Below are 21,588 nucleotides of genomic sequence, written 5' to 3' on the forward strand. Positions count from 1 at the left end.
ATGAGGCCAGGCAGGGTTCCCATGATGGGGAGACCCTCAGTCTTCCTTGTGGACACCCCTGTTCTTTCCCAAATCCAGCCTCATCCTCCCACCTCCTCACCCTTCGTCTCACCCTCCACAGTGTCATGAGCCTCTTGCCCTCTGGGACCCCTCCTGTCCTACTTTAGGGTGGCAGACACAGGAGTTGCTCCGCAGGCTGGTGTCTCTCACAGTAGGGGGGCCAGGAAAGGGGCCTGGGTCCATGGCCTCCTGCTCACCCTGTGATTCCTATTAAACTTGGAAAAGCCAGCTCCAAACCGTGGCTGAGATGGTGGCATGGACTCATCATGGCGGTGACTGAGGGCGCAGTTGGGGCCTCCCTTAGAGTCCCCGGGTCCCAGGTCTCCGTGTTCGGGTGTGAGGAGGTTTCCAGGGCTCAGTTCCCTGTGACGGCATTTCTGGGAGCTCATGGGGGTTATGCTTGTCCCGGTGTCCCTCCCTCCACCCCTCCACTTCCTCTTCCTTCTTTCTCCCCTCCCTCCTTCCCCTGCTTCTTATTTTCCTTTTCTGCTCTTCTATGTTCTTCTCTCTCTCTCTTGTTTCATACTTGTTTCTTCTTAGTTCTCTTTCCTCTTCCCCTCCCTCCCTCCCTTAATTATCCTGGATCACAGGTGCCCAGCATGGACAAGGTCTCAGGGGAAGGAGTCACTGAGTGGATTCCTGGGCCCCTGGATCCCACAGGGAGGTGGGGACAGACATAACCACAGCACCGCAGTGAGTGTGGAACACGGTGTGGAGGTGGGTGCTGAACACAGAGCTGGGGGGACACAGGGCGTGATCCAGCCTCGACCTGCCGGGAGGGTTTGACGGGGCTGAGGTGCCAGGCCCAGCTCATGAAGCACCAGCGACGGTGGGCATTAGGGGGAGGGGCTCCAGGCAAAGGGACAGCGTTGGTGGGGACAGAGGTGGTGGGGACAGAGGTGGTGGGGACAGAGCAGTTGGGGACAGCGGAGTTGGGGACAGAGGTGGTGGGGACAGAGGTGGTGGTGACAGAGGTTTGAGCTTGGAAGGGATTTGGGGGGTGGAGGACCATTCACAAAGTGAGCTTGAATGTTGGCTTGTTTGGTTTTCAACATCAGCATCTCAGTAACAGAGGAATCATGAAAAACCCCATAAAACATGAAAGTGCTTCTTGTTAGATGGTTTGAGAGCCTCCAACTTCAGAGGCTTATTAGAGATTGAGAACCCCTTGTTAGGAACGTAAAAACCTGTCTGGAAAAACGAAAACGTAGTATTTGTACATAAATATGTGAGAATTTTCTAGAATCAAAGAAAAATTGTGAACCCTCAGTGGAAAGTGCCCTGTGAAATTCAGCAGAATAAACACAAATCAATTTTACACCTAAACCCATTGTAGTGAAACTGCACAATGTCCACATGAAAAGCCCACAGAGACAAGTGAGAGTTTAACCTAAAGGAAATGACGTCAGACGCAGGGGATTTCTGATCAGCAACAGGAGGAGGAAGGAGACCCTGGAGCAATTCCTTGGAAGTGGTGAGGAAACATCACCATCAACATAAAATTTTATTCCCAGATAAACTGTCACACAATATTGAGGAAAAAATAGTGATTTTATAAAACAGAAGAAACGAAGAGTGTCCTATCACCTGCAGGCACTCATTAACAGAACTATTTAAGGATTTATTCCAGGAAGAAGAAATACTAATTCGGAGGAATGTGTGGGACACAGGAAACAAAGCATTAATGGGAAAACACACTGCATGCCATTCTCCAGACACCCCTGATTGGCCATAAGCATTGACTGGCCTCCTTCATAATCAGAGGAAAACTGAGGGAAATAAAGGACAGGCAGTGTCACACTCATCAGGTTGGAGAAAATGAAAAAGTGCAATAAAACCACATGTTTGCAAAGATGTTGAGAAATGAGCAACTCATATGTGGAATCTAAAAAAACACACAAAGCAAATGAAGAAAACAGAAACAGACCCATAGATACAGAGAACAAGTGGGTGGTTGCCCAAGGGGAGAGGGTTGAAGGGTGGGTATAAAATTAATAAGGAAATAGACACAAAGCTGTCATTATCTCTATATTTATGACATGGTGTGTATATGCAAATAAATTTAAAAAAAGAAGAGAGGGCCCTGGCTAGTTTGGTTCAGTGGTTGAGGTGTCAGACTGCAGAGCGAAGAGGCCTGGGTTTGATTCCCAGTCAAGGGCATGTGCTTGGATTGCAGGTTTGATCCCTAGCTCCATGTTGGGGTGCCTGCAGGAGGCAACCAATTTTTATGCCTCTCACATTGATGCTTTTCTCTCCCCTCTCTCTCCCCTTCCCTTCCACTCTGTCTAAAAATCAATGGAAAAAAAATACCCTCAGGTGAGGATTAACAAAAAAGATAACAAGAGGGGATTTTGAGATAAAGTGCAGGTGGGCATTCAGGCCAGCAGCTGTGTGTGGGGAGGGAGGAGGGGAGCAGTACCCTGTACTGCTGCTCTGAGCAGGAATCCTTCTAGCCTCAGGCCCCCATTAGGGGTCCCAGGGTGTGGGTCTGAGTGATAGGAGTGGATGCACAGAGTGAGGGTGGGGCTGTGTGGGCATCAGGGTCAGGATCAAAGCCGGGGCTGTGATGAGGATGTCTGAGCCCTGATAGGGGAAGGCTGAGGGCAGGTGGGCAAATGGCACAGCGTCTGTTACCTAACAGCCCCATTTTGCAACACTGCAGTGGAGGCTGGGCCAGCGAGGGCGGGGTGGGGCTGCTGAGGGGGCAGCAATGTGCCAGCGTCCACGGGTCCTCACGTGTCACAATGGAGGTGTTGGACCCGGGGCAGGGATGGCTCCTGGAGGCCCTCATTCATGTCAATGGCTGTCCCATTCGGACCCCACCGAGCACGGGACAACTGTGACCACACTGACAATGACACTGACCTCACTCACTCTGCCCGACGGCTCAGAGGGACACAGGCCTCAGCACAGCTTTGTGTCCACAGGACGACCTTGCTCCTCACCGGGGGCAGCGCCTGTGACCGGCTTCTAGCTCCGCAGTGCCCGCCGGGGGTCTGACGATGGCCCCCCAGTTCTGTGTTCTGCTCCCTGGAGCCTCTCCTGGTGGCTGTCCTCCCACAGCCAGGCCCTCTGTCCTAGACCCGGGTGCCAGCCTGTGACACCCAGGCTGTCGGGGCTCCACCTGCACCATCCCCTCCTGCCTCCTGCTTGCTCTCCACTCTCCACTCCCCTCCCCCGGGAGACCCAGGCCCCCTGGTCCCCACCGTGTTCTAATGGGTGGGCATCTTGACTGGCATCACCTGGGCGCCCTAGGCTTTGCCTGCTGGGCTCCTACTGCACAGGCCCCGCAGCTGGAGGTGCAGCCGCCTCCCTGTGTTTTCCCATGGCCAGCCAGGCAGCAGCGTCCAGCTCCAAGGCTCCTCCCAGAGTGGCCTCCTCAGGTCACACCTGGCTCCAGCTGCTGTGGGCTGGGTTCCCAGAAGCCACAGACAGAGGCTCGGGAGCCTCCAGACAGGAATCAGGGGTCAGGAGCAGGAGACCCCTGGGTCAGGGAGGGCCAGGCCTCCGTAACTTTCTGTCATCCATCTTCAGATGTGGACAGCTGGGAGGGCCATGGCCTTGGCGTGCTGGCCCCCAGCTGTCCCAGCAGCAGGGCTGGCCCCTCCTTCCTGAAGGGACCCGAGGGAGGCTTGTCAACATCGGCCAGGATGCCGCTCTGAGGAGGTCACCGCTGAGGACACATTGCATCCACGGCCAGGAAAGCGCGTCAGCTGCTGGCCTTGTTTCTGTCCCTCCAGGCGGCCAAGCCTGGTTCCCACGGGGAAGGGATATGGTGAGGGGCACAGACTGAGGCAGCCCGCAACGTGTCTCCCATGTGCCAGAGAAGAAAGGAGGAGTGGGGTTCCAGGAATGAGGGAGCAACAAGGGCACACCTGGAGGAGGGGCGCCAAGGTGAGGAGAGGTCATGGTCTCAGTGACCGTGCTGTGCAGCCAGCGGGTGCAGGGGGATCTCAGAAGAATGGATGCCCAGGTCACTGCACTAGCAGTTGCTCCCAACTGTCCTAGCAGGGGCACTAGCTCCACCACCTCCAACCCCAGCGCCCACCCCGCCCCTGGAGGACAGAGGGAGAGGAAGAAGGGGTACCAAGCATAAGCCAGCCTTTGTGGCTTCCCCCCACTAGAGTGCGAGGGTGAGCCCCCAGGGAAGCCAGGAAGATAGTGCGGGTCCCTCCTGCAGAGTCCTCAGCATCTCCCAGCACCTGTCACTGTCAGGTGCCCAACATACCATAGGCCGCCTGCAGGTGCAGCTCGGGGCCTACACCCCGGTGTCCACAGAGGGGTCCCTTGGCTCAGCGCTGAGCCCAGCCCAGAAGCTGCGCTTTTGTTCCCCAGCTCCCCTCTAGCCATTTCCCCCAGAGCTCCAGACATCCTGGGAGCCCTTTGTAGCAGGGCCGAGTCTCAGGTTCATCCCTGAACCCCAGGAACATGGGGCAGGGGCTGGGCACTGAGTGGGAACTCAGTTTTCACCCCCAAATGTTAACAAAACACTGCCTAAGAGAGGGCACCCGGCTGACAGGAAGCAGCCGTCAGGGGACAGCAGGGGGCAGAGGCTGGGCTCATGCAGAGTCCTGGCCCAGAGCTCCCACCAGGGGGCAGCCGAGAGCAGAGGCTGGACTCCTGCAGTGTCCTTGGCCCAGAGCCCCCACCAGGGGGCAGCAGAGAGAAGAGGCTGGGCTCCTACAGCATCCTTGGCCCAGAGCCCCCACCAGGGGGCGGCAGAGAGCAGAGGCTGGGCTCCTGCAGGGTCCCCACCCAAAGCACCCTGACCCTCCCCCAGCCCCCACTCCACGTTTCCTCCTTAAATTTGATCAACTGTTGTACAAATTGTCAGTTATAAAAAGTCATAGGGATGTACAGTATAGCATAGGAAATATAATAATGTTGTAATAACTATGTATAGTGTCAGATGGGTACCAAACTTATGGGGGCGAGGTGGATGATCCCTTAAGTTATAGGTTATATGAATGTCTAATAACTATGCTGAAGACCTGAGACTAATATAATGTTGTATGTCCGCTGTGATTGAAGTATTTTAAATTGTTATTTAAAAATAATAAATTTGATCAGATATTTAATAAAATATAGAATTTCAAAAAATTCTATTACTGTTAGAAATGAAATAAACAGAAAAAGTATGGAAAATAGAAACAATGCGCTATTTCGTGGGGCTGCCGGCTCCTCCATCCCAGGCAGGCTCTGTGTCTGGCCCAGGAGACTGAAGAGAAACAGCCTCTGCTCCAGGGACAAAACCCCCACCCACTCAGGCTCCAGCCTCCCGGCCCAGGCGTCCCTCATCAGAGACTGGCTGCTGTGGGGCCCTGAGCAAGGCTTTGACCTCTCTGAGCCTGGGTGTTTCTGTCTCAAAATGAGAAATGAGCCCTAGGTGATTTGGCTCAGTGGATAGAGCGTAGGCCTGGGGACTGAAGGGTCCCAGGTTCGATGCCGGTCAAGGGCATGTACCTTGGTTGCGGGCACATACCCAGTGGGGAGTGTGCAGGAGGCAGCTGATTGATGTTTCCCTCTCATCGATGTTTCTAACTCTCTATCCTTCTCCCTTCCTCTCTGTAAAAAATCAATAAAAATATATTTTTTTTAAATGAGGGATGATGTCTGCCCCTTATGGTGTGGGAGGTTGGGTGAGCAGCACAGGTCCAGCCTGGCCAGGTGGAGGGAGGGAGACCAGGCTGCCATGATGGGAGAATGTCAGGGCGGCCTCCAGGTTCGGCAGGGTGATGCCCCCGCCCCCCCAGCAGACAGGCTCTGCTTGAACTTGAGCGGCAGGTGCTGGCCGTGATCATAGTCTCGGCTGCCTGGCCTGGACCCTGTGTTTGGAAGCCCTGCCCCCATGAGGTGATGTCCTGCTGGGAGAATAGACAGATGATATGCTTTTGGAACAGGTGAGTCTGGAGAAGTGCATCGGGACAATGGGGCGCAGTGGGTGAATTTTGCTTCTCCGCTAACATTTGGAGATAGGAGGTAAGAACCTGCCAGGGATGTTCCTACCCCTGCCGGGGTCTGGAGCCCAGGGCCCAGGGTCCCCATGCACCAAATGGCCCCGATGGTCCCCTCTACCTACACCACCTGGGCCAAACCTCACACGGGCCAACGGCTAGGGGTTGAGAAAGGGTAGGTGCCAGGGATGCTGGACACACAGGACCCCAGGCGCACACAGACCCAAAAAGACCGCGCGTTCAGGGTGTCTGGTTGGCGACCCCAATCCTGCCTTTCGTTGCTTTTCTTTATACTTTCCCAGCGGCACACATTGCTCCGGAGTCACGCAGGGGGTTTCCTTCCTGACTTGTGTCCCTGGAGTCTGCTGACGCTGGGGACTGCTGCTGGCACGCCCCCTTGTGGCTACAGGCTGCTGGCACGCCCCCTTGTGGCTCCGTAGCCCTCATTCCCATACATCTTCCAGCACTGATGCTGGTGGAGCCTGCGCTTGCCACCAAGAATGAGGGAGAATGAGCAACTGTGCCCAGATGCAATGGTGCCTGTGTCCTGGGGGCCCAGACCACTGCTTTCCCAGGCCCATGTCCATCCCACACTCGGCCCATGTGGGACCCTGAGTCATGCCCGTGTCGGGCCGCTGGCCACACATCTGCTGACTCCTGGGCCAGGGACGCCCTGGAGACCAGCCACACACAACTCGGGCGACTGCAGCAGGAAAGGGGTTTCAGGAAAGGGTGCTGGGTGCAGCTCCCACCCCCCAGGAAATGGGTCCATGTGGAGCCCTGAGGGTAGCTCAGCTGGTTAGAGCTGCGTCCCAATACACTAAGGGTGAGGGTTCAATCCCAGTCAGGGCACATGCAAGGATCAGCCAATGAGAGCATCAATAGGTGGAACAACGAATCCATGTTTCTCTCTCTCTTTCTCCCCCCACCCCCTTCCTCTCTTTCTCTAAAATTAAAAAATAAAAAATATTTTTTTAAGAAATAGATGCCGAGCCGGGATGGTTCTGCTGGAGAGTGAGCAGATGATGGCCGAACTAAACCCATTCCGAGGAAGGGCTCAGTGGAGGGCTTCGAGCCCTCAGACAACAAGTGTCTGTTAAGAGCAACTGATGGGAAAAAGAAGATTAGCACAGTGGTGAGCTCCAAAGAAGTGAATAAGTTTCAGATGGCTCATTCAAACCTACTGAGAGCAAACATGGATGGGCTGAAGAAGAGGGATAAAAAGAGCAAAGCAGCACAGTGAAGGGCTCCGGATTCCCTGCTTTCACCAACTAACCACCAAATTGCTATTTTTCCTTCGGTTTTTACTTTTGGCCACAAAACTAGGTTTCTGGTTCCCCTACATTAGCTGTTTTCATGTGAGATTATGTTCGTTTTGGACAGAAGAAGAGCTGTGATGTTTACAGGGTAGTCATAAGAAGCCAGTTTATTTTAGATCTGGCTAATTGGTCTATGTTGCCTACTTGTGTATTCCTGGATTTTAGTTATAGAATCTGTAGGCATCTGTGCGAAGAACAATGCATCATTAAACCTGTCTATTTATCAGCAAAAAAGGAAAGAAAAATAAATAGATCCATGTAGAGCCTGGCTCCCTTTCCCGGGCACAGAGAGTTGGCACAGCGTCCCTTCAAAATCATGCCCACAGTCTTGGCAGATGGAATGGAGTCAAGGTCATCCTGGATCAGGGTGAGTCCTGAGAGCCATGGCTGGTGTCCTTCGAAGAAAAGAAAGAGTGGGGAAGGCCATGGGAGACAGAGGCAGAAACCGAGCGATGGTCTATAGGCCAAAGGATGCCAAGAATTACCCACCAGACGCCAGGAGAAGCAGGAAACAGATCCTCCCTTGAAGCTTCTGGAAAGAACTCACCTGTTGACTCCTTGACTTCAGATTTCTGGCCTCCAGAACCGTGAACAATTAATTCCTGTTCTTTCAAACCCCCCAGTTTGTGGTCCTTTGTTAGGCAGCCCAGGAATACACCCTCCTGGTCATGGAGAAAGCCAGGAGTGAAAGCTGTGTCAGATAGAGGCCAGGGGGCCCCCTGGCGACAGACAGGGGACAGCAAAGGCCTGGTGCTGAGGGGCGATGGCTGGAGGCACCAAGGAGGCCGGACAAGGACAGGATGTGAGGGAGTCTGGGCTGCCCCCTGTTGTCTCTGCAGGTCGCCTCCGCCAGGTGCAGCAGGACGTCTTGCGAGACTGTGAGCATTTGTCCAGAGGGTTGTCACAGCGCACACTTAAAACTGGTGAACGTGTCCAGGTAAGTACACCCAGTGAGCCCGCCTTCGTGAAAAGAGGAGGGAGAGCAGTCCCCCCTCCCCCCTCTCAGGCTGCTGTGAGCGTGGCTGGCAGGGTTCTCGGGATCACCCCTGTCAGAAAGGAAAACTTAAACACACAGGCGCCCGCAGAGCTTGGGGGGACGTAGAGAAAGGGGACTGCTGTGTGCTTAGGGGGTGGGTTTGCTCATTTCCTGGGGCTCCGGCAACAAACTGCCAAACCTGGTGGATGGAAACACAGGAATGCGTTTATTTTCTCTCTTTTTATAAATTGAGTGTCGGCTCCTCGCTGCACTCCCTGCCTCCGCGTCCACGTTGGCTCTGGGCCTTTCATAAAGACCCATGTGGTTGCCTTTAGCGTCCCCCCCCTGCGGCCCCCCCTAATCCAGGGGAAGCTCCTCCTCTCAACTCCTTAATCACATCAGGTGCCGAGATTTGTAATTTCCGTTGATTCCAGAGATGAGGACCCAGACAGACCTGTGGGAGCCACTGTTCAACCCCGACAGCGGGTGGGTACAAGCACATACATCCAGTCTGGAAGCTCATCTGGCCGCGCTCCGTGAAGTTGGGCTCCTGGAAAGATAACCCAGAGGAGAATCTTGCACGAAGAATATGATCATGGATCATCGAAAGAGGGGAGCAGCCCAGCAAAGAGGAAGCAAACACCAGAAGTTCATTCAGCAACGCAGAGAGCCCCCAAAAGCACCACGTTGAGTGAGCGGAGGGATCCCCTGATCTGAATCCCCAACTCAAGGAGGATGAGAGCAGACACCTGGAGTAGGGTCCACGCCAAGAAATTGGAATTTAACAGTCGCCTGTCAATGGCGCCCCTAGGAGTCCAGGCAGCCCAGCCCCCACCTGCACAGCCGCCAGGTGTGCGGGCACCTGTTCCAACAGCTGCCTGCCCTGACCACACCCCTCCTCCACAGAGAGCGTGGGCCCGGAAGCGCCCCCGTGTGGCCACGAGGGTTAACTGCAGGCCGCCCTCTTCAAGCATCTCAGTGGGCCAGGTCAGCGACCAGCGGAGGACAGCACCCCATCGTGCTGGCCAGGAGCCGGTCCCCAGTGACCAGCACACCCAGCCCACCTGCGGGCGCCGCTCCCGGCTCAGGCCCCTGTGCCCTCTGAGGGGTCCCCAGTGGCTCAGCACTGAGCCCAGCCCAGAAGCAGCTCCAGTTTTATCCCCCAGCCCCGCTCCAGCCACTTCCCCAAAAGCACTCGCCGTCCTGAGAGCCCTTCAAGGGCAAAGCTCTGTCTTCGGTTCGTCCCTGGACCCCTGGCATGGAGTGAGCACTCGGTTTGTACCCCCAAACGTGAATAAAAGACTGCCCAAGTGAGGGAGCCCGGCCCACAAGGTGCGGCCAGCAGGGGGCGGCAGAGAGCAGAGGGCAAGAGCATGGAGATGGGACGGGGGCGGGGGAGGCTCATCACAGCCCAGTGAATGCACAGTAGGGTCCCTGCAGACACTGCGTGGGTTCTGGAGCGGGTCGTGAGCAGCAGCCGTGGCTGTGATGCTGGCATCTTGATAGGACAAATCGGCACAGCCTCGGGCTCTTGAAAGGTGACTTCTGATCTGGTGAGTTTTTTCCAATCCCCATCAAGAGGGAGGATCACAGCAGCTTCGGTCGCCTGGAGGGACACCAGTGAGCACCCGGAGTCTAGCCCGTGATAAGCCAGCCATCCAGCAGGGCACCCCACGGGTCCTGTGCTCAGATGACATCACGGTCATTAGAACGGAGGAGCCGGTCTCTAGTGAGACACCTGCCTGGTATGGGCTTGACTCATCGATGGCGTTTTTAGGGTGCAGTCCTTGGCGGTGGCTGAGACACCCCTTCCAAGGTAAAGGGCAACTTATATGTTGCACCTCCTGCCAGCAAAAACAGAGGCACGGGGCACCGTTGGCTTTGGAGGCAGTGTGTACACTAGGGAGCACTAACTACTCCAATCCAGTTATCAAGTGAAAACCCACTGATCACTGCGGGTGTGGCATGGAGCCCAGAACAAGAAGGGATCTGCACAGCACAGGCGGGCGCAGCGGCCCTGGTGCTCAGGCTGTGCGAGGCCTGAAGAGCACGGTCTCCCCAGGGTTTCCCAGCCAGCCGGGGAGAGCTGGCGATGGAACGCTGTGTCCATGGCTTGTGGCCCCTTGATGGGCACCTTCTGGCTTCCTGCCTGCCCTGCTCCTAGTTCTCACTGCCAGCTGCTTCCACAGCCTCCCCACCCACCCCTCATCCCCCAGCCCAGCACTTGTCCTGCCATCCACTGCAGTCAGTCTGCTGAAGTCACCGCCACCAAAGCACATGCCCCCTTCACAAGCCCTGTGTGGTAGGGACCTGCCAGCCTGGCTTGCACAGAACTGAGGGGTTTCCAGGAGGAGAGACTTCAGGACCTTATTATCCTATACTAGAGGCCTGGTGCATGAAATTTGTGCACTCAGGGAGGGGAGGTTGTCCCTCAGCCCAGCCTGTGCCCTCTCCAAGTCTCCAAGTCCATACTTCTCACTCCTCACCACCCGCCTGCCACAAAAGTGGGAGAGGATTCCACCACCACCACTGTGCTCGCCTCGCCAGATGTGAGCCAAGCTTTTGGCTGAGCAACATTCCCCCTGTGGGACCACACTGACCACCAGGGAAAGCTCCTGCGTGGAGCATCTGTCCCCTGGTGGTCAGTGCGTGTCATAGCAATCAGTTGTTCCATTGTTTGGTCCATTTGTATATTAGCCTTTTATTATATAGGATAATAAAAACCTAATGTGATAAGTGTTTGGTCATCTGGTGATCTGTTCAACCAATCAAAGTATAATATGCTAATGATATGCTAAGGCCACTCAATTGCCTGGGAGACTCATAAACAGCAGCCACAGCATCTGCGGGGATGGCAGGGGTCTGGGTGAGACGACCAGGGGCCGGGGTCCCCGTGTGGGGATGGAGAAGCCGGGGTCTGAGCAGGGGCATCCTCACCTGGAGGGACCCTCCTTGGGACACTTTCTGCACCCCTTCATCCCCTGGCACATTAAGGGCAGGCAGGGGCCCCTGGCTGGGCCATGGGCAGAGGGAGCTGCTCCTCTCTCAGGCCCACCCAGGTCGGGGGTCAGTCAGCAGGCGGCGAGGAGCTGCTGGGCCCTGGCACTGCCTCCCCCGGACCTGCTACCGGCTGTCACTGGGCAGCAGCCATCTCTGGCTGCACGGATCTCAGCCACAAAGCACAGCCAGACCAGCGGCCTGAGCAAGGAGAGCTGCCAAGAGGATGCAGTTTTGCTGGAAGAAGCCCCAGAGCGCTGGGCCCAGGCAGCTGGGCCCAGGCAGGCAGAGCCCCAGAGCTGATGCTGGGCCCCTCGAGCCACAGGGCAGCCCCTGAATCCACTGGACCCTGTGAGGCAGCGTGGAGCTCGTCACCATCTGACTAGAGCATGCCATCTGCCTGGCACGTGGCCTGCTGAGGTCCTGCACACTGCCCCCTGCAGGGTGCTCTCCAGAAGCTGCACGGAAAACCCTCTCTGCACCCCTTCATCCCCTGGCACAGGAAGGGCAGGCAGGGGCCACCTGGCTGTGCAGTGCAGCCTGGATTTCTTGTGGGTACAAGTCAGGGAGAGGCACCTGGGAGGCAGGTGGATGGAGCAAAGCTGGGGCAGAGGGCGAGGCTGGAGCACAATGCAGGCTGATGACACCTTGACCAGCCCACAGGGAGACCCAGGCCACGACCCCACTGGGACACAGTGCCAGCCCTGCCTCTCCCTGTGCTAGCCAAGAGGGACCTGCCGGGGCGAGACAGCCAGAGGAACTGCCAGGCCTCCCATCAGGTCCTGTCCTGAAGGGGGACCTGGCCGGTATCTGTGTCCGGCAGCATCCACCGCCTTCTGCCTCGTGTGCTGAGGAGGCGGCCGCAGGACCACAGAGGAGTCCCTGCCCAGGAAACTGGGAAGCAGAGGCTCAGGGTACAACTGAGGCCGACAGGGCCCCTCCACTGTCCACCTGGATCCCACCCTTTGCTGCTAACTGGGACTCTGGGACTTACCTGGTAGCACGACCCAGACCCCTACCCCTGAGGGGCTGAGCTCTGGTCACAGGGACTTCTCAGGTCAGGTGGCTGCACGTGTCCACCTGCCATCACATTGACGAGGGGGTAGCAAGGGACACCCAAGGGCCCTCACCTTCCCTGCCCCCCACTGTGACACAGCAGCCCTGCCTCTGCCTGGTGCTCAGTGTCATTGTCCCACCAAGATGGTGGCACGTCTTGCTCCCTGGCCTCCAGACACAAGGAGCGCAATGTACCCAGACACCAGCTGTCACTCACATCTCAGGAATAGTCTTCAGTGCAGGCTGCATGGCCTGTGTTGTCCTGCCCCCGGTGGGGCTTGCCCATCACCAATACTTTTACCACCATCATGTCTGCTACGTCCTGTGAGGCCAGGGCAGCCTGTACCTGCAGCAGAGTCCTGTCCAGCGCTGGGACCACTCAGAGCCGGCAGCCTGTTGTGGGGCCAGTGTCACGGGCTGGAGGGCACCGTGAGGTGGGGAGCACGCTGCTTCCCTGAGAGAGGCAGAGGCCCTCACTGGCCTGTTGTTTTGATGGGGGCCCTGGGTGCTGGGCCGTGGGAATCCTAAAGATTTCCTGTGGCCAGGCCCCTGCCTCCTCAGGGGCGCGCTCCCCTCTCAGGAGCACACAGCCTGGTGGCCTGTAACCTCACCAGTGAGGGAGTCAGTGTGGACCAGTGCGGTCCCTCAGAACCTGACCTGCTTTAGAAATAAGTGCAGATGCAACCAGTTCAGATGGGGTAAGAGTGGAGGGGGGGAGGCCCTAAATGCAATGACTATTCCTTGTAGGAAGAGGTGAGGATGCGGAGAGCACAGAGGGGTGGGGAGGACGGGCTGGAGGTCCAGAGGATCCTCCCCAACCAAGGGTCCCAGCACCACCAGCAGCTGCAGGAGGCAGGAGCCTGGGAGTAGCTGTGGCCCCAGAAAGACTTGATTGCGGGCTCCTGGCCTCCAGCCGGTAAGAGGATGCATTTGTGTTGTTTTAAGCTCACACTCCCCAGTCGGGGGCTGTCACTGTGACCCCAGGACACCACACAGGGGGAGAGCCTGGTGGTGACTGAGGTGTGATGTCCACCTGGAAGGGCATGGCCCTCATGGAGTCTCCATTCCAAACCCTGAAGGTGTCTCTCTCACCTCAGACAAGGGGAAGAGGCCAATGCCTGTGGGCCCTCCCCAGGGTGCCCATGGGCACTGACCACGCCCTGCAGGGGTTTATTTTGGGGACACAGCCCTGCTGGCTAGGTGACACCCACCACTACAGGCCCAGGACTCAGTCAGAACAGATTTCAGAGAAAAGAGGCAACATGCCCTGCTCCTCAATCTCCACCCAGGCATCTGGTTCCGCCCACATTGTCTTACAGCTGAGCCAGGAAGCCAGGTGCTCTGGCTGTGATTCCAGACAAGTGAGGTTGGGGGAGGGGGGACAGCCCTGAGCCCATCCCCTGGAGAGAGCCCTGTGGGTCCACCCCGTGTCCATGCCTGCAGACACAGCCCCAGGCCCAGGTGAGTCTCACTCCAGCCTTCCCTCCAACACCAAGTTCTAGGTCCTTCTCACTCCCCTGGGAGCGCTGGCCTCTGAGTCACTCAAACCCTCATTCTTAACCCTGGAAACACTAATGTCTGACTACACCCTCACCCAGGGAGGAAAGCCCTACAAAGACTCAGTCCCCAGAGCCCAATGGCAAGGCAGGCAGCCCACACCCTCCTGGCGGGCACAGGGGACCTGGATGTGTGTGGACCACCTGGCAGCCGCCCACCCCCTGGGCATCGTGGACAGGCAGTCACTTAGGCAGAACGTGTGCCTGAACCCGGAGGGCGAGGGATCAGGGCCAGGCTGTGCTGTGTCACCCCCTCCTCCCTCCCTGGGCGGAGCAGATCCCCAACGGGGGCCATCTGCATGGTGGTGCCTTCCAGCTGAGTCTCAGTCCTCATTTTCCTAGGAAAAGGCTTTCCTGGAGAGCTCCTGGCTGCCAGGAACACAGACTTCAGTCCCGGGCACATGGGGGACACAGCTGCTGATCCGCCTGCCCTGGAGCTTCCACTCTCCCTAACTCGGAGTCAGGGCCTCCCCTAAGGACCGGGTCACAGTGAGAGAGGAGGGCTGTTCCACCCTGGTCTCGAGGGGCAGGGGTCCTGGCACTGAAAGGTCTGGAAGGCCGCCACCCCATTGTAGAATCAGACTGGGGACCAGCCTGTCGCTGCAGGGTATGGAGCGCCCTCACCCACAGTACAAGCCGCCTCTGGCTCCACAGGCCCTCCTGGGTCCTGGCCCCAACCTTCAGGTGCAGGACCCACCCCAGCCGGGCACCAGGCATGCCCCCCAAATCCTACTCCAGCAGGAAGTACACATCACTGCCTGGGGCAGGAGGGGCTCCACAGCCCCTTCTCACTCCCTGGTTTTGAAACTGAAGCTCCTCTGACCACTGGGAGCCCCTCCCACCCCCGGGGAGAAAGGAGGGGCTCTGCGGAGCCAGAGGGGACGGTGCACCTCGGTGCCTCTCCAGCAGGGGCGCCAGCGCCAGTTCAGCGGCCTCGGGAGGATGGGGGTCCCCTCTCCACCCTCCTCTCTGCTGCCTCCAAACAACCCGGACCAGGGAACAGGAAGGTGGGGCCGGAAAGAGGGGGACTGGTTGGTCCCGGGCCCCTGCAGGTCTGCCCTGCTCCGGAGAAGCTCAGAGTGGGAGACTGAGGATCTGGGTGGAAATGAGGCTGCACTTCATTTGGTCCCAGGAGTTGATCACATTGGAAAATGGGGATTCGGCGCCCGCAGGTCAGAGGGGAGCAGTGGTGACCATGGAAACACAGCACCTCCTGTTTGCATGCGGCCACGTCCAAGTCATTAAAGCCTCCATGGACACACTGACTGCCACTGAAAGGAGGAAGGAGGGAAGGTCTGCACCCTATGGGGGGCGGCCCTCCGGGCTGTGGCCTCCAGCCCCGGGCAGCAGACTCACCTCCACCCCAGCCAGGAGAGCCGCCAGGTCGCCCTCTTCCAGCTGCAGCCATAGCTGCCCATCCCACCTGGTCCCCCTCCCAGAGCCTGGGCTCCCCCAGCAGCACCACCACCCACTGGCCGCCTTGGCCACGCCCACAGGTAAGTCCACTGAGTCCAAAGCAGTTTTTCATGCAGTTTAATGAGCTACAGAGGGTGGGGAGGAGGCAGGAGTCCTCAGAACACATCCCACCTCTCCCTTTTGCCTGTCAGGGGAGAGAGGCTGATGGAGGTGCTGAGGCAGGAGGATCTCAGAGCAGGTGGGGGCAGCGGGGTTGGAGGAGCGCTAGGTGCAATGAAGAGCTGGCTCTGGGAGGGAGCAGGGAGGGGTCCCCCAGGCACCCTGGAGGGCCTGTCTTCATCTCATGGGCAGCATCCTTGCCCGGCCCCGGGCTCAAGGAGAGGAATGAATATGATGGTGGATCCAAGGCAAGAAGGATGTCACCCGGGCATAGACTCCAGGAAAGTTGGGAAGACCGCAGCCCTCCCCCCAGCTCACCACGCCTACCTGGACCCAGGTGCCCCTCCATATACAGACCAAGGGGCCCCCAGAGTCACCCTGTGGGAAGAGGAGACAGGTGGTCAGTACTCAGGGCCCCTGCAGGCAGGAGCAACGGACGGAGGCCACAGTCTGGGGGTCTCACCTGGCAGGAGTCCAGGCCCCAGCTCCCGGCACACAGCATGTCGTCCGTGATAACCTTGTTGATCCTAAGGTATTGCCACCAACAGATCTCATCCGCCACGATGGGGACATCCACCTCCTGCAGATTTTTGGGCGGCGGCAGCAGCACTGTGAGAAGAAGCCCAGTGAGCCTGTGGTCCTGAGGGGGTGGACAGTCACAGGCCGCGGGTTCTAGAACCACACGCTGAGCCTCAGTGCCCCCAGGGGGACCCTGGGAGTCACCCAAGACCCCAACTCTCTGGGTTCACTCAAGGCCCATGGGCTGATAATCTCTAGGCTGACACTGTGGGCACCAAGCTCCAAAAAGAAACAGAGAAATATATTTTTATCCACAAATAATTTTTATTGGGATAAATCAGAGCAAGTGCTTTCCCCCAAGAAATGCAGAGTGAGCGGCCCTACTGTCAAATTTGACTTTGTCCATTTAATAGTGAATCCTGGAGCACGTCACTGAAGTTCTCTCCTCATTCTCCATCCCACTATCGAGACTCAGGGAGAACAGGGACCCCCGGAAGGGAGGGCATGGCCTTGTGCAGAGTGAGGGAGAGAAATGCCCATGGCACCCTGGCCAGTGTGTCTCATGGTGAGAGCACTTACCCGAAGGGTCCCAGGTTTGATTCTTGGTCAAGGGCAAGTACCTGGGTTGCAGGTTCAATCCCCAGCCCGGGCAGGAATGGCAACTAATCGATATGCTTCTCACATCGATGTTTCCTATCACTCTCCCTTCCACTCTCTCTAAAAATTATTGGAAAAAATATCCCTGGGTGATATTTATTTTAAAAAGATGCCCATGGCCAGGCCTCACTCTTGCTACTTTGGTCTCCGCTCCTTAACAGACTCCTCTCATGCTGTCTGCCTCCTACACCCAAGGGGGACCCCGGAGGGACCCCAGCTCAGACCCCAGCTGAGCCTCCTCTGTAAAGCCTGGCCCGCCCCCTGCATCGCCCTCAGTCTCCTCCTCCCACTCCCACCTGGTTCTCACCTCCAGAAGCAATGTCACCCCAGCCAGTCACCCAGCACCGTGTGCCTGGGGGGAATGAGGAGGAGGCTGGCGGGAGGCTGATCAACCCAACGAGGTTAGATGGTCGCACGGGGGCCTCCAGTTTGAGAAGTGCCACGTCCGCCCCACCTTCTGGTCCCTGCCCAAGGCTGTAGTTGGGGTGGCAGATGATCCTAGCCACCTGCACACTGTCACTGTATGAGGGTCTCAGTTGTCCTAGTTGGACCTTAATGTGCCGAGTCTCTGGGTTTCTCCTGGGGACAGAAGGCCAAAGACTTCTGAGAGGCTGTGGCAGGAAGTGGGCCAGCCCCTCAGAGCCCAGAGACCTCCCTCTGTGGTGGGCAAGGGGAGCACCAGGAAGCTGAATCCTGGTGGGAGGTCTGCAGCCGCTCAGCCCAGCATCTGTCCCCCAACACACATCACATGCCTCCCGACACTGTCCTCACCCGCCCCCCCCAGGTGCTGGCAGAGTCATACTTACTCTGGAATGCAGTGGGCAGCGGTCAGCACCCACTGGGGATGGATGAGGGAGCCTCCACAGGTGAGATTCCACAGGGAACTTATTGGATTGAAGACCCACAGGCCCACCTGCCACGGCCACTTCCCATCGGCAGCATCATGCCCCCCCACGATGCCCACCAGCTCAGTCCCTGGGCCGGGATCTGGGGAAGCAGAGGAGGAGCCATCAGGGACCCAGGTACCGCTGCCCTGCACTCAGCATGGACCCATCCTCAGTCCCTCCCAGAGCCACCTTCAGAGGGGGATCGCCACCCATCCCAGGGGCGGCCTCTGAGAGGTCAGAGTCAGGCTTGGGGGACAGAACCCACCTGAGGTCACAGGTACGGAGCCCCCCAGACAGGGGAGAGTCAGAACCAGCAGCCACAGCATCTGCAGGGGGAGAGGGCCGGGAGGAGAGCCAGTGAGGAGATGTAGGGCGGGGACACAGCCTGGGAAGGGAGAGGATGGGGCTTTGAGCAGTGTCCTCACCATGCCAGGTCTGTCTGCCTCTGTCCTGGACCCTCTGAGCCCCTTTATTCTCCTGCCAGACAGAACCAAGGGGAAGCCGCCCTCCTTTGGGGTGGGCCATGGGAGGAGGCGGGGCTTATCTCTTCAGTGGGACCAGTGGTGACCAGCAGAACAGCTATCAGATAAGAAACATGGTGTTTCCTCTCTGAGAAGACACTCAGTATTGGTGCTGGAGCCCTAGCTGGTTTGGCTCAGTGGGTAGAGCGTCAGCCTGTGGAATGAAGGGTCCCAGGTTCGATTCTGGTCAAGGGCACATACGTTGGTTACACGTTCCGCGACCCTGGTTGGGGTTCATGCAGGAGGCAAACAAATGTGTCTCTCTCACATCAATATTTCCCTCTGTCTCTCCCTCTCCCTTCTACTCTCTCTAAAAATCAATGGAAAAATATCCTTGCGTGAGGATTAACAAGAAATAAAAGTAATAAAAATATTGGTCTGGAGACATTTCAGTGGTAAGATGACAGTTTGCACATGAAAAAGAAAGAAAAGAGATGCCTTGCTTCGTCCTGTACACTGAAGGGTCTCAAGTTCAATTCCAAGTCAGACCACATACCTAGGATGAGGGTTCATTCCCTGATCGGGACACGTACAAGTGGCAAACGACCGATGTTTCTCACATCTCTCTTCCTTCCTCTCCCTAAAATCCATAAGCATGTCCTCAGTGAGGAACTAAATAAATGATAAATAATCAGATGCTCTGAAACAACACAGAGCAGGGCACGGATGGGATGGGGGCTGGCACCTGAGGCAAGAGCAGGGGCGGGGGGAGGGGGGAGGAGAGCAGCATGCCCAGTGCGCTCTATCCTCTCCTTCTTTTGAGGCTCACAGTGTCCCCCAAAAAGGATAGACTCGCTGGACCTGCAGACAGAGTTTGCCAGCAACACCATGAGATGGAGGAGGCAGCTTCCCTGGAGCCTTTGGAGGTTGTGGGACCTGCTGACACCTTGATTGTAGACTTCCAGCCTCCAACACTGTGACAGAATAAAGTTTTATTTAAAGCTCCAGGTCTGTGGCATCTGTAACGGCCGCCCCAGGGCACTCAGACATCTGCTCAGCTGTCCTCATACATCCTATGCATGATCAAGCTTTGTCAAAATACACAGCAAAGGGTGTGAGAGGTGCCAATTTAGTGCTAGTTCTCACCTCTCCTCACCTCCTGCACACGCCTACACCCCCACAGCACTGAGAACCAACCCCCCTCTCACACTCCCTGCTTTCTGAATGGAGGAGCTCTGTCCCCCAAGTTCAATCCCAGGCAGAGGCCGGCTACCGACAAGGGACAGACTTTTCTGCCCTTTGACATTCTGAGAATCATTCTCCACCAAGCATGGGACCGGACCAGACAGTGGTTTGAGAGGAGAAGGAAGAGGGGTTCCACACTCCTGAACCACTGCCTGGTCTTCTGTGCCCCGTGAGCCCAGTGAGGAGACCATCAAGGGATGCTTTGCAGCACCTAGATGAGCTCAGGTCTCTAGAAACCCATCATTCCCTCCTGGGCCAGAGTCCCTGTCATCCTTGCTGAGATGTTGGTGTCTCCGGGGGCACCCAGAATCAGAATCTTCAGGGGACACTGGGGATCTCAACAGAAAACAACCAGGATCCAACATGGCCAGGGGGACCCCTGGATGGGGGAGCGAGCACCCAGGAGGGAAGGGGCTGGGCTCCCAGACCCAGCAAGTCCCACAGGCCCAGGAGCGAGACCTCTGGGTGATAAGGGGGCTTCCTCCCTCTCTGCCTCTGGTCTGGACAGAGCCCCACCTTCACCCACCTCAACACTGGATGTGGGTTTGGGGCTGGTTTCAGCCCAGATGACAGGAAGGCAAGTCACAGAGGTGTCAGCGAGAGGCCACAGGCCCCAACGCCCACCCTGATGCTGGACCCAGGCTTCCCGTCTCCCGGCACCAGGCTGGGCGATAACCAGCTGGGCCAGACCTGGGAAAAGACAGCATTTGGGCATTAGGAGCAGATCTGCCTGAAACAGAAACAAGAGGTTTGAGGGTCTGGGGGGAAATGTCATGACTATCATTGGCAGATAATATGATCTTCCCAGAAGAGCCAAAAGCCTCAATGAAAAGGTTTGAAGATTAAGTTTCCCAATGTGTCTAGATGGAAGACAAATGTTTTACACACAAATCAGGAGAGAAGGAAGGAGAAACTCATCTTTAACCCCAGGGATAGCTAATGCGATGCAATATGGTAGAGACCCCATTCACGGCCAGGTCCATACATTCCTAATCTAGAGTCCGTGACAACCACAAAACTTCCTTGAGGAGGACACTCACACGAAATAAAATGTCATTCAATGTTGTTAACAGGAGACGGTGTCATCCAATATCAACTCTTCCAAAATCCCAATAGAATGTGAACTGCAGGCAAGTCTGGAACATTCAAAGTGACGCCAAGTTTTTGAGGAGGAAAATACAGGTGGGGGTGTTCCAGGAAGCCACAGGGCAGAGTGAGGCAAACTAGGCAGCTGGTACCATAAAGCTGTGGGAATGGGAACCTAGTGGCCGTCCAGTGATGCAGGGAGGGAACGGCCCAGCTAACGTGCCCATCCTCCTAGACCCAGCCTCAGTGACAGCACAGCAGCAGACAAATGCACGGTATCAGCTCACTTCAAAGAAGGAGGAGACGGCATCGGTGAGGGGCCGCTGGGAATCAGATGGAGGGGATGAAGAAGAGGGGCTTGGGGAGAAGTGCAACCCCCTGTTCTGGTGCTTGGGTGAAGCCACCTCACTGTGCAGGACACATGCAGATGGGGCCGCCTTGAACGTGAGGGACCCAGGCAACTCAGATCTTGGCAGGAGCTGAAGAGGGTCACCCAGCTCAGAGGAAGGTGGTGAGAGCCAGGAGGCTGGATACACGGTCAGGTCCCAGGCCGTCCTCTCCCTCCTGCAGTCGGGGTCACCCCAGGAGGAGGTTGAGGATCCATCTCTAGAGAACCTTTGGTCCCAGCAAAACAGAGGACTGGCATCTGGGAGGCCCAGGTCTCCGCCCAGTCATCTTAGAACAGAATCAACTAGTCTACCAGCCAACCAGGCTGACAGATGCTAGTCAGCATTTGAACTGTTAATAAACAGTTGATTCTGTTCCTTAGTAAAGTATTCTTGCACCCGACTGGTGTGGCTCAGCAGTTGCGTGTCAGCGCAGGAACCAGAGGTCTCAGGTTTGATCCCTGATCAGGACACATGCCCAGGTTGCTGGCCCAATCCCCAGTAGGGGGCGTGCAGGAGGCAGCTGATCAATGATGCTCCTCTCTCATTGATATTTCTATCTCTCTAACCCTCTCCCTTCCTCTCTCTAAGTATACTTGTTTACGGTGGTAATTTTTGGCATAAACCAGCCCAAAATTTAGTGATTTGCTCTTACATATGAAGAAAACTGTTGGGGCTGACCAGGAAAGCATTGAATTGGAAAGTTAGAAACCAAAGTAAAAACAAATGAAAAAAAAGTTATTCAAACCTATTCAACTAGCAATGATGAGAAATAGAAGAAGTTTGAGTAAGTTTTCAGGGAGGTAGGAGAAAATACTACATTTATGAAACAAGGATTACATACTGTTTTCTTC

At 56.6% G+C, this 21,588-nt stretch overlaps 1 protein-coding gene across 1 annotated transcript; it reads right to left on the minus strand.

The window, feature by feature from the left end:
• Window positions 1–15,667: 15,667 nt before the first annotated feature.
• LOC111826460 (tryptase-like) lies at window positions 15,668–17,469 on the minus strand. Its single transcript, XM_023755589.1, has 4 exons — window positions 17,441–17,469; window positions 16,977–17,248; window positions 15,957–16,102; window positions 15,668–15,871 (listed from the first exon to the last, which is right to left on the minus strand). The coding sequence occupies exons 1-4, from the start codon at window positions 17,467–17,469 to the stop codon at window positions 15,707–15,709; spliced, it is 612 nt and encodes a 203-aa protein (XP_023611357.1). The 3' UTR covers window positions 15,668–15,706.
• Window positions 17,470–21,588: the final 4,119 nt, after the last annotated feature.

The sequence above is a fragment of the Myotis lucifugus genome, unplaced genomic scaffold, assembly GCF_000147115.1.
Source record: "Myotis lucifugus unplaced genomic scaffold, Myoluc2.0 scaffold_81, whole genome shotgun sequence".
In the NCBI taxonomy this organism is placed as follows: domain Eukaryota; kingdom Metazoa; phylum Chordata; class Mammalia; order Chiroptera; family Vespertilionidae; genus Myotis; species Myotis lucifugus.

Bases quoted from the DNA above. Each gene is read 5' to 3' on its own strand.
- LOC111826460 (XM_023755589.1), bottom strand. From the start codon at position 17,469: ATGACTCTGCCAGCACCTGGGGGGGGCGG. The intron at 17,249-17,440 runs GTGAGGACAGTG...TTCTGTCCCCAG, and splicing joins CCAGCACCTGGGGGGGGCGG to GAGAAACCCAGAGACTCGGC. The intron at 16,103-16,976 runs GTGAGAACCAGG...TTCTTCTCACAG, and splicing joins GGGTGACATTGCTTCTGGAG to TGCTGCTGCCGCCGCCCAAA.